Below are 16,039 nucleotides of genomic sequence, written 5' to 3'. Positions count from 1 at the left end.
GATGGTACCACCCCAGTTGCTGTGCTCAACCTGTGGCTCTTGTATTCAAATTAATTCCTCCAAAGGCCTTAATGAAGCCAACAAGGAGTTTGACATCTGGCCACAAAATCATGGAGAGAGACTAATTTGCTCCTCCCACAGAGACCCTCCTTAGGGTCTTCTTTTCTGAGTTTCCCCAACTGCCTTTTTTTTTTTTTTTTTTTTTTTTTTTTGAGACAGAGTCTCACTCTGTTACCCAGGCTGGAGTGCAGTGGCGCGATCTCGGCTCAGTGCAACCTCTGCCTCCCAGGTTCAAGCGATTGTCATGCGTCAGCCTCTGGAGTGACTGGGATTACAGGCATGCGCCATCATGCCCGGCTAATTTCTGTGTTTTTAGTAGAGACAGGGTTTCACCATGTTGGCCAGGCTGGTCTTGAACTCCCTACCTCAGGTGATCTGCCCCGCTCAGCCTCCGAAAGTGCTGGGATTACAGGTACGAGCCATGGCCAGCCTGTCATGGAATTTTAAAAATAAATAGGCTGGGCAGGGTGATGCATGTCTGTAATCCCAGCTACTCAGGAGGCTGAGACAGGAGAATCGCTTGAACCTGGAAAGTGGAGGTTGCAGTGAGCTGAGATCGCACCACTGCCCTCCAGCCTGGGCAAAAGAGTGAGACTCTGTCTCAATAAAATAAAATAAAAATAAATTTAAAACTAAATAAATATCCCCGGCTGGATGCAGTGGCTCACACCTGTTATCCCAGCACTTTGGAAGGCTGAGGTGGGCGGACCACAAGGTTAGGAGTTCAAGACCTCCCTGACCAACATGATGAAACCCCATTTCTACTAAAAATACAAAAATTAGCCGGGCATGGTGGTGCGCACCTGTAATCCTAGCTATTTAGGAGGCTGAGGCAGGAGAATCACTTGAACCCAGGAGGTAGGGTTGCAGTGAGCTGAGATCACACCATTGTGCTCCAGCCTGGGAGAAAGAGCGAGACTCCGTCCCAAAGCCTCTTAAATATGAGAACTTTCTCAGTGATCCAGATGAAAAGGATCCAATGAAGTGGAATGATCAGATGGAAATAATTTTTTTTTCTTTTTTTTTTAAAGACAGAGTATTGCTCTGTCTCCCAGGCTGGAGTGCAATGGCGCTATCTCAGCTCACTGCAACCTCTGCCTCCTGGGTTCAAGTAATTCTCCTGCCTCAGCCTCCCACGTAGCTGAGATTACAGGTGCCCTCCACCATGCCCCGCTAACTTTTTATATTTTTAGCAGAGACAGGGTTTCGCCATGTTGGCCAGGCTGGTCTCGAACTCCTGACCTCAGGTGATCCACCCATCTCAGCCTCACAAAGTGATGGGATTATAGGCGTGAGCCACGGCGCCCAGCTGGAAATGATATATTGAAAAGGATCAATGATCCGTGTGGCCAAGTCCAATTTGCCTCAAAGCCCTGCCCCACTGCAGGTCTTGGGGAGGCTGACCCAGTCCCCATTTCTGGCAGAAGAGAGAGGGGCAGCATTGAGCTCAGTGTCTTTCCCCAGCTGCATGTTTTAGCTTCAGTGGCCTGGGGACGGTCCCAATGGCTCTGGGAACCCCAAGGTGGCAGGCATGCTTCTAACTCCATCTTCTTTCTGTCACTGCGCCCTCCCCACCCTCCCCTCAGCGATTTGCATAACCAAATGATCAAGAGCATCAAAGGATTGCCCTGGCAGGGCGAGGACCCCCGTAGGCTTCTCCAGTCCCTCAGTCGGCTCCAGAAACCCCGCGCCTTCATCCTGTGAGTCCCCCAGCAAGACCCTGCTTACAAGTGCAACAACCGCCTCCCCCTACTCCCACGACCCCGGCGGGGCCTGCAGTCTTCCTAATTTGCCTCGGCCACTAAAACCACAATGCTGTCTGGTAGCTCACCCCCCAGCCATCACTAAATGCCAATCAATAACACCCCTGGCCGCTGTCTGCACTGTGGCCCAGGCACGGCCAGCTTCCCAACACACGGGGCAGCTTCCCAGGAGCGCTCCTTCCTCGAGGCATCTAATTTTCCACCCGCAAACGTGCCATCCTCCGTCTCCTCCCCATGCCTGTCTGGCTTGCAGAGCAAAGCTTGCTCCCGCCTTTGCCACTGTGAGTTTGCAGAGAAGCCGTCTGCAGCAGGGCATGCAATTTCCTGAGAGGATGGCCCTGCTGTCTGCAGGTGGCCACATAAGCCAGTCGAGAGAGCCCAGAAGGTGCATAAACTGGGTTGGGATCCCAACCGTTAGCACACTGTGGGACCTGAGTATTCTATGCTTTCGGCCTCCAAATGGGGTAATGACTCTCATGCTTCCATTATGCTGACCCAGCACTAGGCAGGCAGCAGCCTCAGCTGACAGGACATCCACCTGCGGTCACCACATCCCGCCTTTTAGTGGCCATTGGGGTGTGGGCTGGCTGAGAGCAAAGCTTGCACCTGCATGGGAGCCAATGGAAGCCAGTTTCTTTTTTTCTTTCTTTCTTTTTTTTTTTTTTTTTTTTTTTGAGACGGAGTTTCACTCTTGTTGCCCAGGCTGGAGTGCAATGGGGTACGATCTCAGCGCACTGCACCCTCTGCCTCCCAGGTTCAAGCGATTCTCCCGCCTCAGCCTCCCAAGTACCTGGGATTACTGACACCTGCCACCACGCCTGGCTAATTTTTTGTATTTTTAGTAGAGACAGGGCTTCACCATGTTGGCCAGGCTGGTCTTGAACTCCTGACCTCAGGTGATCTGCCTGTCTCGTCCTTCCAAAGTGCTGGGATTACAGGCATGAGCCACTGTCCCTGGCCCTTTTTTTTTTTCTTTTTTAAGAGATGGGGGTCTCATTCTGTTGCCCGGGCTAGAGTACAGCAGTGACACAATCACCACTCACGGCAGCTTCGACCTCCTGGGCTCAAGCAATTCTCCTGCCTCAACCTCCAGTGTAGCTGGAAATACAGGCGTGCATTACCACACCTGTCTAATTTTACTATTTGTAGAGGTGGAATCTTGCTATGTTATAGCCCAGGCTGCCAGGCTGGTCTCAAACTCCTGGGATCAAGCGATCCTCCTGCCTCAGCCTCCCAAAGCACTGGGATTACAGGCATGAGCCCCTATACCCAGCAGGAGCCTGTTTCAAACTTTTGTTCCTTTTTTTTTTTTTTTTTTTTTTTGAGGCAGAGTCTCACTGTCGCCCAGGCTGGAGTGCAGTGGCACAATCTCGGCTCACTGCAACCTCCGCCTCCTGGGTTCAAGCGATTCTCCTGCCTCAGCCTCTTGAGTAGCTGGGATTACAGGCACCCACCACCACGCCTGGCTAATTTTTGTATTTTTAGTAAAGACAGGGTTTCACCACGTTGGCCAGGCTGGTCTTGAACTCCTGACCTCAAGTGATCCACTTGCCTCAGCCCCCCAAAGTGCTGGGATTACAGGCGTGAGCCACCGCGCCTGGCCAGTTTTGGTTTTCTTCTTTCCCACCAGCATGATCCTGAAAGGAGCTCCCACCCAGGCCCCATTTTGGTTATTTTGCAAGGCAAGTCCCTGCCCTGCCGGCAGAGGGTTCCAGAAGGGCCTCTGGGCCTGCTTGGTGTCTACCAGCGCATGGCAAAGACAGCCTGGTCACCTGGTCTCCACCAGGACTGCTCAGGCTTCCTCTGCCCCATTTAGGGCATCCTGCCGTGATTTGGGGATATGTCAGTTCCTCCATAGCGAGCCCCTTTGGATGCACGTCCTACCCTGTAGCTTCCTAGCCAGCCCCTCCTACTTCTCAGACATCTGAATGGCCCCCAGACCAAATGCTTTTCTCAGCCTTGGGGCAGCCACCAGCAGAGTCCGGCTGCCGCCATCCCAGGGAAACTGGTGTCCACAGACAGTGGCTGAGGCACGCCACGGTGTGCGGTGTGGAGAGGTGGCGGCGGCCTCGTTGCACTTGCGCCTTCTCGCTCTCTCCCGTCTCTCTCTGTCTCAGTCTAACCCGCCAGGCGTGGCTTGCTGAACTAACCCAAATCCCGACGCTGTGTTCCTTTTGTTCACAAAACCATTTTTAATATTTTGACAGGAAAAGTAAAGGTATCAAACAAAAGCAGATCATTCCAAAGGTAAAAAAAAAACACACACCCCGCGCGACACATTCCAAGATATCTTGCTTCTCTGCCCGTCTTGAGAGCTTTCACTTCTGCAGCTTCATTACCTCCTTCTTCCCACTATCTCCCCCTCCCTTCAAGAAAAAAAATGTTCTTGTGTTGAGATGATTTGGAGCTGGCTCTTTATGGGTTTCCCAGAAGCACGGTCTGAGATGGGGATATTTGCACACACAGCGGCTTATGGAGGGGGGTTTACAGGAGAAAGCAGAGAGAAGGGGTGAGGGAGGAAGCCAGGGGCATAAGCGCAGCTGAAGTCGGGCCTCAGCCTGGTCCCACAGGGAGCTCTAGTGGGTTCATAGCACCATAGAGCTCATCCTGCCCCAAGGTAATGGGACCCTTCCGTTTAACAGCCCCATCTTCAGTCCCTGGCTACAGGGCCACTTCCAGATGGGACAGAGCACCTCCCAAGCGCTCTGTCTCGTTTCCACGTACAAGTGCAGCAATTTAGGAAATTGGCAAAAAGAGTAAGACTAGCCTTGCAGTCTAGTTAGCAGATGGGAGAGGGCTAATTCCTCTTGTCAGCTGATAGAACTGGCTGACACATGATGGTGGCCTGTCCGATGAGCTCATGCGGATGGCACAGAAAAGACCTGGCCCTTCTTGCCTCAAGTAACGTAAACTGTAGGAGCTGTGCAGAGGAGAGGGTCGGCCAGGTTCAGTAGCACTGGCTTCCTCTCTAACCCAGAGGAAGGGGAAATGGGGCAGCCACTCAGGCGGTGAAAGAGGCTGCCATCAGCCCTGCCGGAACCAGCGCTGTGTGCAAGGTGTAGCCCACCTCATTCCACTGGGCCCTCTCCAACAGCGTGGTCCCAAGACCAAACCTAAGAGCTGCCGCCTGGGCACTCGCTGCAGGGACGCTGTTCTGCCCTGGCTCCGGGGACGCTGTGATGCCTTCCTGTGCCTGTGTGGGCTGTGGGAGGGCAGGCCGGACCCCATGTGTCTGTCCTAGAATCTGCTGGACTCCAAGTCCCTGAAACTCATCATCAGCATGACCCTGCATGACCGCACCACCAAGTCCCTGCTGCACCTGCACAAGAAGAAAAAGCCACCGAGCATCAGCGCCCAGTTCCAGGTGGGTGCAGCAGGAGAGGCGGGGGGCGGCGCCAAGCATCAGCGCCCAGTTCCAGGTGGGTGCAGCAGGAGAGGCGGGAGGTGGTGCTCAGCTCAGCCTTACGCTTGTGTAGCTTCACCCGACACCGAGCACAGCCCGTCTCTACTAAAAATAAAGAAATTCGCCCGGCGCGGTGGCTCACACCTGTAATCCCAGCACTTTGGGAGGCCGAGGCGGGCGGATCACGAGGTCAGAAGATCGAGACCATCCTGGTTAACCCGGTGAAACCCCGTCTCTACTAAAAATACAAAAAAATTAGCTGGGCATGGTGGCGGGCACCTGTAGTCCCAGCTACTCGGGAGGCTGAGGCAGGAGAATGGTGTGAACCCGGGAGGTGGAGCTTGCAGTGAGCCAAGATCGCGCCACTGCACTCCAGCCTGGGCAACAGAGCGAGACTCCGTCTCAAAAAAAAATACAAAAATTAGCCAGGTGTGGTGGGCACCTGTAATCTCAGCTCCTTGGGAGGCTGAGGCAGGAGAATTGCGTGAATCTGGGAGGCGGAGGTTGCAGTGAGCCAAGATCAGGCCATTGCGCTCCAGCCTGGGCAACAAGAGTGAGACTCTGTCTCAAAAAAAAAAAACAACACTACATCCATGGTCCCTTCAGAGGCTGACACATGTTTCAAATCTCCAGAAAGCGTTTGTCCGGTCCTTCCCAGCCCCAGCCTTCCACCTGAGGCAGAGACAAGCACTGGTGGCCCTGGGACCATGGGGACCACATAGCTCCCTCGAGGGTTTCCAGGGATAGCGCAGGCTCGGGTCAGAACGTCCAGCTGGAACCTCTTGTGTCCCACCACCAGGGACCCACATTTGTGCAGACCCCATCCACCGCACACTGATGCTAGAGCATCCCAGGTCTCCCACAGAACAGCGGCTGCCAGGGTCCCTAACTCAACCCAAATGCTCTCTCTTTCCCTTAACAGACATCCCTTAACAAGCTCTTGGAGGCGCTGGGGAAAGCAGAGCCCTTCTTTATCCGCTGCATCCGTTCCAATGCTGAAAAGGTGAGTTTCTCTAAGGTGTTTGGGAGGAGAAGGCCCATGCCAGACTCTTAGGGGTGTCGGTGTCCCTGCATCCAGCCCCAGCCTCCACGCAGTATGGGGGACAGTGCAGCAGTCCATCCAGAGGCAGCTGGGGATAGAGGGTTAGCAGTGAGGATGGCCCAAGTGGCCATTCAAGAGTAGGGACATCATCTGGAACATGGAGAGGCCCAGAAAAGGTTTGATTAGGGAGCGACAGGTCAGGGGTGCTCTTCAGATACATCCCAAAGAGTAGCCAGTGCAAGGAGTGTACCAAAAGGCAAGAGCTGAGGTTACATAGCAGAGTCTTAGAGGCACACACAGCCCGCTGCTCACATTGCAAGTGTCTAGAGAGACCCTCGGAGCCCCAGTGGAAGCACCAGGGGGGGCTTCAGGCTCAGCACTGGCACAGGCTTCCTTTACCCCAGAGGTCCACTCCATCCCTGGGAGGACAGCTCGGGGACTTTACCAGGGACGGAGCAGGGGTGTGGGCTCCCAGACAAATGTGAGCACACAGCCAGGCAGGAACCTCCCACCAACTGTACCTGGGGAGATGCTCCGTCGTGCACCGTCTCTGCTCGTGGGCTGTGCCAGCAGATGGTTCTCTATGATAAGAGCCATTCTGTGCACTGGAGGGTGTCAGGCAGCATCCCTGGCCCCCACATCCACCCCCAGTCATGACAACCCTCCCCATTCTTTCCTGTTTGCCTTTTTTTGTTTGTTTGTTTTGTTTGTTTGTTTTTGAGACAGAATCTCTCTCTGTCTGTCACCCAGGCTGGAGTGCAGTGGTGCGATCTCGGCTCACTGCAGCCTCGACCTCCCAGGTTCAAGCCATCCTCCTGCCTCACCCTCCCACGTAGCTGGGATTACAGGTGCCCACCACGCTCAGCTAATTTTTGTGTTTTTAGTAGAGACGGGGTTTCACCATGTTGGCCAGGCTGGTCTTGAACTCCTGACTTCACGTGATCCACCCATCTCAGCCTCCCAAAGTGCTGGGATTACAAGCGTGAGCCACCGCGCCCAGCACCGTTTGTCTTTATAGCAACACCATGCCTTATCCCTCACTGCCCACCAGGGTGAAGTCCAGACCCCTGAGCTCCAGGCTTAAAGCCCACTGAGGCAGCCGCATTTCCAGCCTCTTCTCTCCCCTGGCAGGAAGCATCTCCCTGTGTCCCCATCAGCCCCTTGGCTTCTTCCTCCTCCTCTCGGCCTCCACCCAGCTGCTCCCTCCCTGTTCTATCACCTGTGTGTGGCTCCTGCCCCCAGACCAAGCTCTCCTCTCCACCAAATCCCCAGCACTTACCCCGTGCCTGCCACGGAGAACAAGCCCAGGACACATTTGCATTTAGTTTTTTTTGTTTGTTTGTTTGTTTGTTTTAATAAATTTAAATGACTAGAGATGGGGTCTCACTATGTTGCCCAGGCTGGTCTCAAACTCCTGGCCTCAACTGATCCTCTCATCTTGGCCTCATTCCAGAAGGAGTGTCTGGAGCAAGGAAGGACCCCTTGTCCAGGCACTCCTGGCTGCTGTGCCATAGAACACTCCCAGGTCAGCTAGCCAGCACCCACATGTACACCCTGACCAAGTCTGTGTTAGGGATCCCAAGGGGCAGTGGTCACATGGCACAGTGCCCTAATCTCACAGTTCCCAGGCCTGAGCCACCGACAGGCTTGGGCATCCTGTCCGGTCAAGGCCACCTGCGTGATCTCTCACATTCTCATTTCAGAAAGAGCTGTGCTTTGACGACGAGCTGGTCCTGCAGCAGCTGCGCTACACCGGTATGCTGGAGACTGTGCGCATCCGGAGGTCAGGGTACAGTGCCAAGTACACATTCCAGGTAGGCCACAAGCACACGTACCTGGACACACCTGTTTCATGGCAAAGGCAATCGCCCTCTTCCAAAGAGAGCTCCTTGCTGGAACGTAAACCCAGCAGGTTGGCCAGTCGCCGTGGCTCACGCCTGTAATCCCAACACCTTGGGAGGCCGAGGCGAGCAGATCACCTGAGGTCAGGAGTTTAAGACCAGCCTGACCAATGTGATGAAACCCCATCTGTACTAAAAATACAAAAATTAGCCGAGTGTGGCAGCAGCTGCCTGTACTCCTAACTACTGAGGCAGGAGGATCCCTTGAACCCAGCAGGCGGGGAGGTTGCAGTGAGCCGAGATTGAGCCACTGCACTCCAGCCTAGGCAACAGAGCAAGACTCCATCTCAAAAAAAAAAAAGAAAGAAAGAAACCCCTGCCTCATGCCAAGAGCTGGTACCTGTGTCACCCTGAGCCCAAAGCCAGAGATGACAGCGCCTGGTTCCCTTTCATGCTTTCCCTTCATAGCCCCAGGGACTAGAATAATATAATGTGCCTCTTTTCTCATCCATTGACTAGAAATAATGCCTTTCTAATCCTATACAGATAAGAAAGGCAAAATTATAAAAAATGCAGAAATGCTGGTGTGTTTTACCAATACTTGACCCTTAAATATTTGAAATAATACTTCACTAAAAAGAAATGTTCCGGGCAGGTGCAGTGGCACACGCCTGTAATCCCAACACTTTGGGAGGCCAAGGCAGGAGGATCACTTGAGCCTAGGAGTTTTGAGGCCAGCCTGGACAACCTAGAGACACCCTGTCTCTGCAAAAAATTTAAAAATTAGCCAGGTGCAGTTGCTCATGCCTGTAATTCCAGCATTTTGGGAGGCCAAAGCGGGTGGATCACTTGAGATCAGGAGTTCGTTACCAGCCTGATTAACATGGTGAAACCCCATCTCTACTAAAAATACAAAACAAAAAGCCAGGCACGGTGGGGCACACCTGTAATCCCAGCTACTTGGGAGGCTGAGGCAGGAGAATCTCTTGAACCCAGAAGTTGAAGGCTGCAATAAGCCAAGATTGCACCATTGCACTGCAGCCTGGTCAACAAGAGCAAAACTCCGCCTCAAAAAATATATATATATTAGCCAGACAAGGTGTTGTGCACCTGTGGTCCCAGCTACTCAGGAGGCTAAGGTGAGAAGATCACTTGAACCCAAGGAGTTTGAGGCTACAGTGAGCTATGACTGAGCCAGTGCACTCCAGCCTGGATGGCAGAGCAAGACCCTGTCTCAAAAAAAACTAGAGGCCCAGTGCGGTGGCTCACTCCTGTAATTAGCACTTTGGGAGGGCAAGGCAGGCAGATTGCTTGAGCTCAGGAGCTCAAAATCAGTCCAGGCAACATGGTGAAACCCCATCTCCACACAAAAATACAGAAGCCAGGCGTGCTGGCATGCAGTGTACTTCCAGCTACTTGTGGGGCTGAGGCAGGAGGATTGCTTGAGTCTGGGAGGTCGACAGTGAGCCATGTTTGCACCACTGCACTCCAACAGAGCAAGACTGTCTCAAAAAAAAAAAAAAAAAAAAAAACATGTTCCTCCAGCTATGATCTAACTCCCTCACAAGTCCTAGACTGTAAGCCCCATTGCAAGGGTGGCCCCGGTTCCCAGCCACCTCGACCATCTAAAAGACCTAGGACCTTGTGTCTGCAGTGGTCTTTCTTAAGATTACAGACTATTGACCAGGCATGGTGGCTTAGCCTGCAATCCTAGCACTTTGGGTCACATGACCCAGGCACCACTGCACCCCGCTAAGAACCCATGTCTTTTTTCTTTTTTTATTTTTAGGCAGAGCCTCACTCTGTCGCCCAGGCTGGAGTGCAGTGGCGTCTCGGCTCCCTGCAACTTCTGCCTCCCATGTTCAAGTGATTATCCTGCCTCCACCTCCCCAGTACATGGGACTACAGGCGCCTGCCACCATGCCTGGCTAATTTTTGGTAGATTCAGGGTTTTGTCATGTTGGCTAGGCTGGTCTCATAGGTTGAGCTCAGGAGTTTGAGACAAGCCTGGGCAACATGGTGAAACCCTGTCCCTACAAAAAAATTTTTTTTTTTTTTTTTTTTTTTTTTTTTTTTGAGACAGAGTCTCGCTCTGTTGCCCAGGCTGGAGTGCGGTGGCCGGATCTCGGCTCACTGCAAGTTCCGCCTCCCGGGTTCACGCCATTCTCCTGCCTCAGCCTCCCGAGTAGCTGGGACTACAGGTGCCCGCCACCTCGCCCGGCTAGTTTTTTGTATTTTTTAGTAGAGATGGGGTTTCACCGGGTTAGCCAGGATGGTCTCGATCTCCTGACGTCGTGATCCACCCATCTCGGCCTCCCAAAGTGCTGGGATTACAGGCTTGAGCCACCGCGCCTGGCCCAAAAATTTTTTTTTAATTAGCTGGGCGTGGTGGCTACAGGACTAAGTACCTGTACTCCCAGCTTCCGGGGAGACTGAGGCAGGAGGATTACAATGATGTGATCTTGGCTCACTGCAACCTCAGCTTCCCAGGTTCAGATGATTCTCCTGCCTCAGCCTCCCAAGTAGCTGGGACTACAGGTGTGTGCCACCATGCTCAGCTAAGTAGAGATGGGGTTTCCCCATGTTGGCCAGGCTGGTCTCGAACTCCTGACCTCAGGTGATCCACCCGCCTCGGCCTCCCAAAGTGCTGAGATTATAGGTGTGAGCCACCATGCCCAGCCCAGGCTATTTCTGAAAGCCTGAAATTTCAGATTTGTCATTACCATTCCCATCAAACCCAATTTCACCTTAACCGGGGTCACCAGATCCCCGTCTCCTCATCGCTGGCCGCAACACTCACCCAGATTCTCCTTTCTCTGCCCAAATAATGTAGGATTTCACCGAGCAGTTCCAGGTGCTCCTGCCCAAGGATGCCCAGCCCTGCAGGGAGGTCATCTCGACCCTCCTGGAGAAGATGAAGGTAGACAAGAGGAACTACCAGATCGGGAAGACCAAGGTCAGTGCTCCTGCCCCTCGGGGCACTGCAAACCCACACCCTGCCTTCCACCGCACACCGTGTCTTCCCAGGCCCCCAGGGCCACTCTCTGAAACATACAGGGCTCTGTCTAGGAAATGCATTTCTAGGGACCCAGCAGAATACTGCACCTAAGGGATAGGGGCCGCCCTGGCTGAGCCCCACCTGCTGCTCTTCAGCGGGGCTCAGAGACTCCCTCTGCATCACCTGTTTATTGCTGCGTCACAGGTAGGAAAGGGACGATCATGCTAACTGGCAGGATTTAGGAGCTGGTCCATCCCCTTTACAGTATCAGGTGGGAGGCGGCCTGCAATTGTCGTCCCTTTCAGAGATCGTCTCCCATCTCTGGGCATGTGTTTGCCTCTTGCTGTGGGGGCATTATTCAGCCACCCTTGTTTAACAAGTGCCAAGGTCAGTCCCCCAAAGGCCTCACCCGGTGTAAAAAAATTCCCTTCCAGCCAAGCGAGGTAGCACGCGCCCAGAGTCCCAGCTACTTGAAAGCCTGAGGTGGGAGGATCCCTTGAGCCCAGGAGTGTCAGACTAGCCTGGGAAACATAGCGGGACCTCGTCTTTATACAGTATTTAAAAATAAGCCAAGCATGATGGCATGCACCTGTGGTCCCAACTGCTTGGCAGGCTGTGGCAGGAGTTTGAGACTGCAGTGAGCTGTGATTGCACCACTGCACTTCAGCCTGGGTGACCAAGCGAGACCTCATTTCTTTTTCTTTCTTGTTTTTATTTTTGAGACAGAGTCTCACTCTGTCACCCAGACTGGTGGTGCGATCTCAGCTCACTGCAACCTCCACCTCCCAGGTTCAAGTGATTCTCCTGCCTCAGCCTCCGTGCAGCTGGGATTACAGGTGCCCGCCACCACGTCTGACTAATTTTTATATTTTCAGTAGAGACAGGGTTTCATTACAGGCACACACCTGTAGTCCCAGCGACTCAGGAGGCTGAGGCAGGAGAATCGCTTGAACCCGGGAGGCAGAGGTTGTAGTGAGCTGAGATCGCACCACTGCACTCTAGCCTGTGAGACTCCATCTCAAAAAAAAAAACAGAGCCACACCTAGGTGCAATAGCTCATGCCTGTAATCCCAGCATTTTTGGGAGGCCAGGGTGGGCAGATCAATTGAGGTTGGGAGCTCGAGACCAGCCTGGCCAACATGGTGAAACCCTGTCTCTACTAAAAATACAAAAATTAGCCAGGCCTGGTGATGGGCACCTGTAGTCTCAGCTACTCAGGAGGCTGAGGCAGGAGAATCACCTGAACCCAGTAGGCAGAGGTTGCAGTGAGCCGAGAGGGCGCCACTGCACTCCAGCCTGGGCGACAGAGTGAGACTCCATCTCAAAAAAATAATAATAAATAAATAAATGAAGCCCTGGTTGGTCAGCACACCAGCCTGGGTCTCACTCTGGAGTGGGCTATGCAGACCTCCCAGGCACAGAGGTGGTGTCAGGGGCAGTGCGGCTGACCCCACCTGACCCTGTGCCCACCAGGTCTTCCTGAAGGAGACAGAGCGGCAAGCCCTACAGGAGACGCTACACCGGGAGGTGGTGCGGAAAATCCTGCTGCTGCAGAGCTGGTTTCGGATGGTGCTGGAGCGTCGGCACTTCCTGCAGATGAAGCGGGCCGCCGTCACCATCCAGGCCTGCTGGCGGTCCTACCGGGTCCGGAGGGCTCTGGAGAGGACGCAGGCCGCGGTGTACCTCCAGGCCGCATGGAGGGGCTACTGGCAGCGGAAGCTCTACCGGCGCCGGAAACAGAGCATCATCCGCCTGCAGAGCCTCTGCCGAGGGCACCTGCAGCGCAAGAGGTGAGCAGAGCCAGGCCACGCTCCCCAGAATATTCCAGAAGCCAAAAGGGTCACTCACCAAATTGCTGCCCATGATATACCATCTGGCCTGTGGCACTAAGGGGATGTCATTCTGGACACAGGGAAGGGTTGGTGGGAAACTAGATGCCTGGACACACATGGGCTACAGAGAGGGGCTCTGAGGCTGGCAGGCAGCACTCAGGGACAAAGCTCTGCTTTGCCATTGGCTGCACCCATTCTCTGCCCAGGGACTCCCCTGTACCTGGATCGGTCAGGGAACACCTGGATTCAGGGTTGGAGGGACCGCCTGGACCAGCCCAACACTCAGCATGGAGCTGGGGCATCCACCAGGCACAGAGAACCCCCCAGCAGGATATCAGCAACTCCCGTCCCGGCACCCACAGCTACAAGCCCAGCCCCTCCCTGACCTAGGCACCCTGTGCACCTCTCCCCTGCCACACAGACCCAGCTCTGCCACAGGTCACATCCCAGCTCCCAGAGCAGGCCCTACCCACATGTGCAAATAAGCCTCCTAGGCCAGGTGCAATGGCTCATGCCTGTAATCCCAACACTTTGGGAGGCTTAGGTGGGAGGATCACTTGAGCCCAGGAGTATGAGACCAGCCTGGCCAACATAGCAAGATGCCATCTCTACACAAAATTAAAGAGTTAGCTAGGTGTGGTGATGCACACCTGTAGCCCCAGCTATTCAGGAAGCTGAGGCAGGAGGATCACCTGGGTCTGGGATGTGGTGGCTGCAGTGAGCTATGATCACACCACTGCACTCCAGCCTGAGTGACAGAGTCAGACACTGTCTGTAAAAACCAAAAAGGTTGGGCGTATTGGCTCACACCTGTAAGGCCAGCACTTTGGAAGGCCAAGGCAGGCAGATCACATGAGTTTGAGACCAGCCTGGCCAACATGGCAAAACCTCATCTCTACTAAAAATACAAAAATTCGCCGGGCGTGGTGGTGTATGTCTATAATCTCAGTTACTGGGGAGGCCAAGGCACAAGAATCACTTGAACCTGGGAGGCAGAGGTCGCAGCGAGCCAAGATAGTGCCACTGCATTCCAGCCTGGATGACAGAGTGAGACTTTGTCTCAAAAATAAAATAAAATAAATAAAAATAAAAACAAAACAAAAAGCCTCCTAGAAAAAGACTCAAGGGAAAGCCCACAGTGGACCCCAAACGAGTTTGAGGCTTCTTAACAGAACCCACCCACCACAGCCCCAACAAGGGTCCTCTCCCCTAACAAGGCAGCCAGGCAGACACAGGGCAGGAGTATCTGTGACACTGAGGGGGCACCACCCTCAGCCTCCTTTCCTGATCGAGGAGATTCCTGCTTTCCAGAAACATCTCTCAGGGCCACTAGGCACAGGCGAAGCCCCGTCTGCAGCCCACAGGCTGGGGGTCCCATCGGAACTCAGTGGGAGGTGGAAGGAAGGTTTGTTTCTGAACCAGCTGTCTGCTTTTTCCTCACTCCAGCTTCAGCCAGATGATCTTGGAGAAGCAGAAGGCAGAGGAGAAGGAGAGGGAAGCCCTGGAAGCCGAAAGAGCAGGCGCTGAGGAGGGCGGGCTGGGTCAGGTGGCCGGCGGGCAGCAGGTAGCTGAGCAGGGGCCAGAGCCGGCAGAGGATGGCAGGCACCTGGCATCAGAGCCTGAGGTGTGGCCAAGTGACAGGTCCCCGCCAGAGCACTCCTCACCTGAGAAGGAGGCCCTGAGCCCGGAGAAGACTCTCCCGCCCCAGAAAACCGTGGCCACTGAAAGTCATGAGAAAGTCCCCAGCAGCCGGGAGAAGCGTGAGTCGCGTCGGCAAAGAGGGCTGGAGCACGTCAAGTTCCAGAACAAACACATTCAGTCCTGCAAGGAGGAGAGCGCCCTCAGAGAACCTTCCAGAAGGGTCACCCAGGAGCAAGGGGTGAGTCTCCTGGAAGACAAAAAGGAGAGCAGAGAAGATGAAACCCTTCTAATCGTAGAGACGGAGGCTGAGAACACGTCCCAAAAGCAGCCCACAGAGCAACCCGAGGCCATGGCAGTTGGCAAGGTCTCTGAAGAAACCGAGAAGACGCTGCCGGCTGGGAGCCCCAGGCCCAGCCAGGTGGAGCGACCGACCAGCCTGGCCTTGGACAGCAGGATCAGCCCACCAGCCCCCGGCAGCACCCCCGAGACCCCCGAGGACAAGAGCAAACCTTGTGGCAGCCCAAGGGTTCAGGAAAAGCCCGACAGCCCCGGAGGCTCCACACAGATCCAGCGGTACCTGGACTCCGAGCGGCTGGCCAGCGCCGTGGAGCTGTGGCGGGGCAAAAAGCTGGTGGCCGCCGCCAGCCCTAGTGCCATGCTCAGCCAGTCCCTGGACCTCAGCGACAGACACCGGGCCACAGGGGCCGCCCTCACGCCCACAGAGTAAGCCCCACACCCTCTTCTGTCTGAGCACCAGGGTCCAGACCAGGTGGGCAAGGCCAGGGGCAGTACCACACATCCTGGAAACACGTGTGTGATCATGCCCAGTGGGTGTGCGGGAGCCCTGAGGGAGGAGGACAAGCAGGGCATGCTAAAGGCCAAGTGAAAACAAGGCACCCAGCCAGGGCCCAGGCTGGGACCCGGAGCCTTGAGGGGTCCCCAGAAGGAGCTATGCTCATATAGAAAGGTCCTGGCCTTGAGGGAGGTGGCTCCTCAGGTCAAGGTCCCTGCTCCCCAGCAATCTTGGGCCTTGGTTTCTAATTGGTGAACAGGACTAACTATACTCCTTGGGGTTAAAAGAGCAGGGGCTCGCTCTGCCTGAGCCTTAGTAAGCCAAGTGTCGGTGACTTGGAATCTCCAGCTCCCTCTTCCAGAGGGCCTGCAGGACCAAAGGAAAGCAGTCAGGCAGGAGACAGGCCTTCCCTGCAGCAGGCCTGCTCAGCCTCCCACTGCTTGTATTGGGGGCCGGATCATTCTCTGCAGTGGGGCTGTCCTGTGTATCATAGGATGTTGAGCAGCATCCCTGGCCTCCACTTACCACGTGCCAGGAGTATCATAAATAGATGATGGATGGAGTGAGGGAGAGAGAAAGGGAAGGATGTGTGGATGGGTGGGTGAGTGGATGGATGGATGGATGGATAATAGAGATGATGGAGGGATGGATGGAAGGAAGATAGAG

The 16,039-nt window shown here is 54.5% G+C and overlaps 2 protein-coding genes across 6 annotated transcripts in view; both read left to right on the top strand.

Annotated features, from left to right (window-relative positions):
• Window positions 1-16,039, top strand: part of OCEL1 (occludin/ELL domain containing 1) — a 65,060-nt gene that overhangs the window by 13,554 nt on the left and 35,467 nt on the right. The window lies entirely within an intron of this gene.
• MYO9B (myosin IXB) overlaps window positions 1-16,039 on the top strand; it is a 135,649-nt gene that overhangs the window by 102,317 nt on the left and 17,293 nt on the right. For all 5 annotated transcript variants that reach the window (XM_050769407.1, XM_050769406.1, XM_050769405.1 and 2 more), the window contains 8 exons: window positions 1,647-1,760; window positions 4,031-4,070; window positions 5,065-5,187; window positions 6,149-6,229; window positions 7,972-8,082; window positions 10,943-11,065; window positions 12,581-12,897; window positions 14,386-15,303. In XM_050769407.1, coding sequence (XP_050625364.1) covers window positions 1,647-1,760; window positions 4,031-4,070; window positions 5,065-5,187; window positions 6,149-6,229; window positions 7,972-8,082; window positions 10,943-11,065; window positions 12,581-12,897; window positions 14,386-15,303 — 1,827 coding nt within the window. The remainder of the gene's footprint in view (window positions 1-1,646; window positions 1,761-4,030; window positions 4,071-5,064; window positions 5,188-6,148; window positions 6,230-7,971; window positions 8,083-10,942; window positions 11,066-12,580; window positions 12,898-14,385; window positions 15,304-16,039) is intronic.

Source organism: Macaca thibetana, chromosome 19, assembly GCF_024542745.1.
Source record: "Macaca thibetana thibetana isolate TM-01 chromosome 19, ASM2454274v1, whole genome shotgun sequence".
NCBI lineage: Eukaryota > Metazoa > Chordata > Mammalia > Primates > Cercopithecidae > Macaca > Macaca thibetana.
This window is presented reverse-complemented; position numbering and strand designations above follow the sequence as displayed.